This window comes from Gossypium raimondii, chromosome 13 (genome assembly GCF_025698545.1).
Source record: "Gossypium raimondii isolate GPD5lz chromosome 13, ASM2569854v1, whole genome shotgun sequence".
In the NCBI taxonomy this organism is placed as follows: domain Eukaryota; kingdom Viridiplantae; phylum Streptophyta; class Magnoliopsida; order Malvales; family Malvaceae; genus Gossypium; species Gossypium raimondii.
Genome location: NC_068577.1, coordinates 47714725 through 47717808, shown reverse-complemented (window position 1 = coordinate 47717808; position 3084 = coordinate 47714725). Strand labels below are relative to the sequence as shown.

The 3084-nt window shown below is 34.5% G+C and overlaps 1 protein-coding gene across 1 annotated transcript; it reads left to right on the top strand.

The window, feature by feature from the left end:
• The first annotated feature begins 212 nt into the window (after positions 1–212).
• On the top strand, positions 213–2207 carry LOC105784337 (glutelin type-D 1). The gene is made up of 3 exons (XM_012610194.2): positions 213–595; positions 1101–1821; positions 1906–2207. The coding sequence occupies exons 1-2, from the start codon at positions 400–402 to the stop codon at positions 1793–1795; spliced, it is 891 nt and encodes a 296-aa protein (XP_012465648.1). The 5' UTR covers positions 213–399; the 3' UTR covers positions 1796–1821; positions 1906–2207.
• Positions 2208–3084: the final 877 nt, after the last annotated feature.

Below are 3084 nucleotides of genomic sequence, written 5' to 3'. Positions count from 1 at the left end.
TCATTTATAATTACATAGCTTTTTTTTTGACAATAAATTACAGGGTTAAGTAAAACAACAATGTTTCTTTTGTCTTAACAATAATAAAAATTTCCATTATCATATTAAGTATATACAATCTTAAAATTCGTGAGCGACATAAAGCACTCCATTGAATACCTTGGTTTTTTTTTTAAAAAATTTCCTTGTTTGTTAACAAATGACAACAGAATGATATCTTTTTAAAAGTTCAAAATATATTGGACTCTGGATATGGACGATCAAGCTAAAGTCAAATATCTTTCATCTCACGCCTATAAATATCCTTTAATCACACCTCAATAATTCTCTACTTCCACTGCTTCAGTTCTTCTTTCATTCTGGGATTTTGGGTTTTAGTTTTTCTGTGAAATCGAGAAAATGGGGCTTGATCTTTCTCCAAAGTTGGCAAAGAAAGTGTACGGTGACGATGGTGGAAGCTACTACGCTTGGTGCCCCAATGAACTCCCTATGCTGCGTGAAGGCAACATTGGTGCAGCCAAGCTGGCCCTTGAAAAGAATGGCTTTGCCCTCCCTCGTTACTCTGATTCTTCCATGGTCGCTTATGTCCTTCAAGGTATTATTATTATTCTCACAAATTCATCTCCTTTTTCCGTTTTGTGTTTCTAGGTTTTTGTCCTTTTTCATTTTTGTTGAATTTTATGATATATGATCAGAGTTGGGATATGCTCAAAATCTTTCTTTTTTTCCCTTTCTTTTATGGTTTATGTTATTCAGTGTGGTATATCGTTATGCTTTGTTATGATGTTTGGGGTTTGGCTGCAAATTTTATTCCTTGTTGTGATTCTTTTAGGGACTTTATGTGTTTGTGTCTACCAAATGATCTTGTTTTCTTTAAACTTTGTATGTGTTATTCTTTTGTTCTTTTCTGTGTTGCTTTTATTTGATATAGAAAAAGACCCAACTTTTCTTTTTCCAAAAAAGAACGTTGGTTTCACATCAATCCAATCTTTGCTTTTCAAGTTCCAAAGATGGAACAATTGTCGATCAATGACAGCATGTGGTTTTGATTGAAATTTCAATTTGCAATTAAGTCGAATTGTGTTGATCTCTAAATGTAGGAGGTGGTGTTGCTGGGATTATTCTCCCTGAATCTGAGGAGAAAGTGATTGCAATCAAGAAGGGTGATGCAATTGCTCTTCCATTTGGTGTTATCACCTGGTGGTACAACAAGGAGGACACTGAGTTGGTGGTCCTTTTCATGGGAGATACCTCAAAAGGCCATAAACCTGGTCAGTTCACTGATTTCTTCTTGACTGGCTTCAACGGCATCTTCACTGGCTTCACAACTGATTTTGTGAAAAGGGCATGGGATGTGGATGATGACATTGCCAAAGCCTTAATTGGAAACCAAACAGGCAAAGGCATTGTCAAGCTTGATGCCAATGTTAAGATGCCTGAACCGAAGCCGGATCACCGCAAAGGAATGGCCCTGAACTGCAAGGAAGCTCCGTTAGATACCGATATCAAAAACGCTGGCAATGTCGTGCTCTTGAACACCCAAAACCTCCCTTTGGTGGGTCAGGTTGGTCTCGGGGCCGATCTCGTTAGGTTGGAAGGTAATGCAATGTGCTCCCCTGGCTTTTCTTGTGATTCAGCCTTGCAGGTAACGTACATAGTTAAGGGCAGCGGTCGTCTCCAAGTGGTGGGTGTGGACGGCAAACGGGTCCTGGAAACCATTGTGAAAGCAGGTAATCTGTTGATTGTGCCAAGGTTCTTTGTTGTTTCAAAGATTGCTGATCCAGGTGGTTTGTGATGGTTCTCAATCATCACCACCCCAAAGTAAGCTCCAAGACTTTGAAATCCATTAAAACTCCATTAATATGCAGATTATGAAGCTTAACATGTTGTGGTTTTGATTTGCAGCCCTATGTTCACCCACTTGGCTGGAAGCATTGGGGCATGGAAGGCTATATCACCAGAAGTTCTTCAAGCAGCATTCAAGGTTCCTGCTGAGACAGAGAAGCTTTTCCGCTCCAAGAGGACCAATGATGCCATATTTTTCCCACCACCTATTTGAAGCAAAACTAAAGCATCCATTTAGCTATCTGCTAGTTTCTCTAAATACGCTTGAGCTTCTATTAGTAATAATTAGTTTGAATTATAATATTTTATTATTGTTTCTTTATTAATTATCAATAAAAGTTAAATTTAGAGTTAAATTATAATCCTTTATTTTTTTAATTAATTATAAAAGTTAAATTTAGAGTTTAAAAATGAATCATATACTAATTAATTCAATATGCAAGTAAATATGTGTATGAAAGTGGATATAATTTGAAAAATGTTGGTTTTAAAAATATTAGATTGTATAAGTGGATCTCTCCCCTCTTTTATTTATACATATATATTAAATTTATAATTTGTATATTTATTTTATATTTTGTAATTTGGAGAGATTTATTTACACTGTGTTTTTGTAACTTTAATTTTACACTAATTTAAGTAGACCCTCCCTTGTAATTTGTTATAAAGCACTTCTAATGGACAGTTAATCCTTTTGGGTTAAAACTGCCCCATCACTGTTTCAAAACTTTGTAATTTTTTATTTTGTAAAATTTTAATAATTTTTTTATCTTTTACAATTTCTTTTATAAACTTTTAAACATCTTGAAATTTTACACATAAATGGTCAATATTATTACTCAATTAGAATCTTGAAATATTACACGAATAATGAAACAAACAAAAATTTAACAGGCAAATGACTTCAAGATCCCTCCTATGCTGAAACCAAAGGCTATTTATAGAGATTTGTGAAGAGGAAAATGACAATACAAAGGAATTGCTAATAATAAATTTCTAAGCCTACTTCTTTGTCATCATTTGAGTCATTTTTCACATGTTAAAAGATGACTCCTTTTGCCCAAGTTAACGTCTCTCAATGGGAAATGTCGAAGAGAGTTGATTGATAGTTTGCATCTTGTCTATATGATGTAAAAATTTCAACTCCAAACTCCAATTGTGTTAGGAGATATGAGCCAAACACGAAAATACATCAAAATTGTCTATCAATGTGAAACTTGTAACTTTATCTTTGCTTTT

What these genes read in the sequence shown, in the direction of transcription:
- LOC105784337 (XM_012610194.2), top strand. Translation starts at nt 400, where the DNA reads ATGGGGCTTGATCTTTCTCCAAAGTTGGCAAAGAAAGTGTACGGTGAC. An exon ending in GGTCGCTTATGTCCTTCAAG is followed by an intron (nt 596 to 1,100) that starts GTATTATTATTA and finishes CTCTAAATGTAG; the next exon opens with GAGGTGGTGTTGCTGGGATT.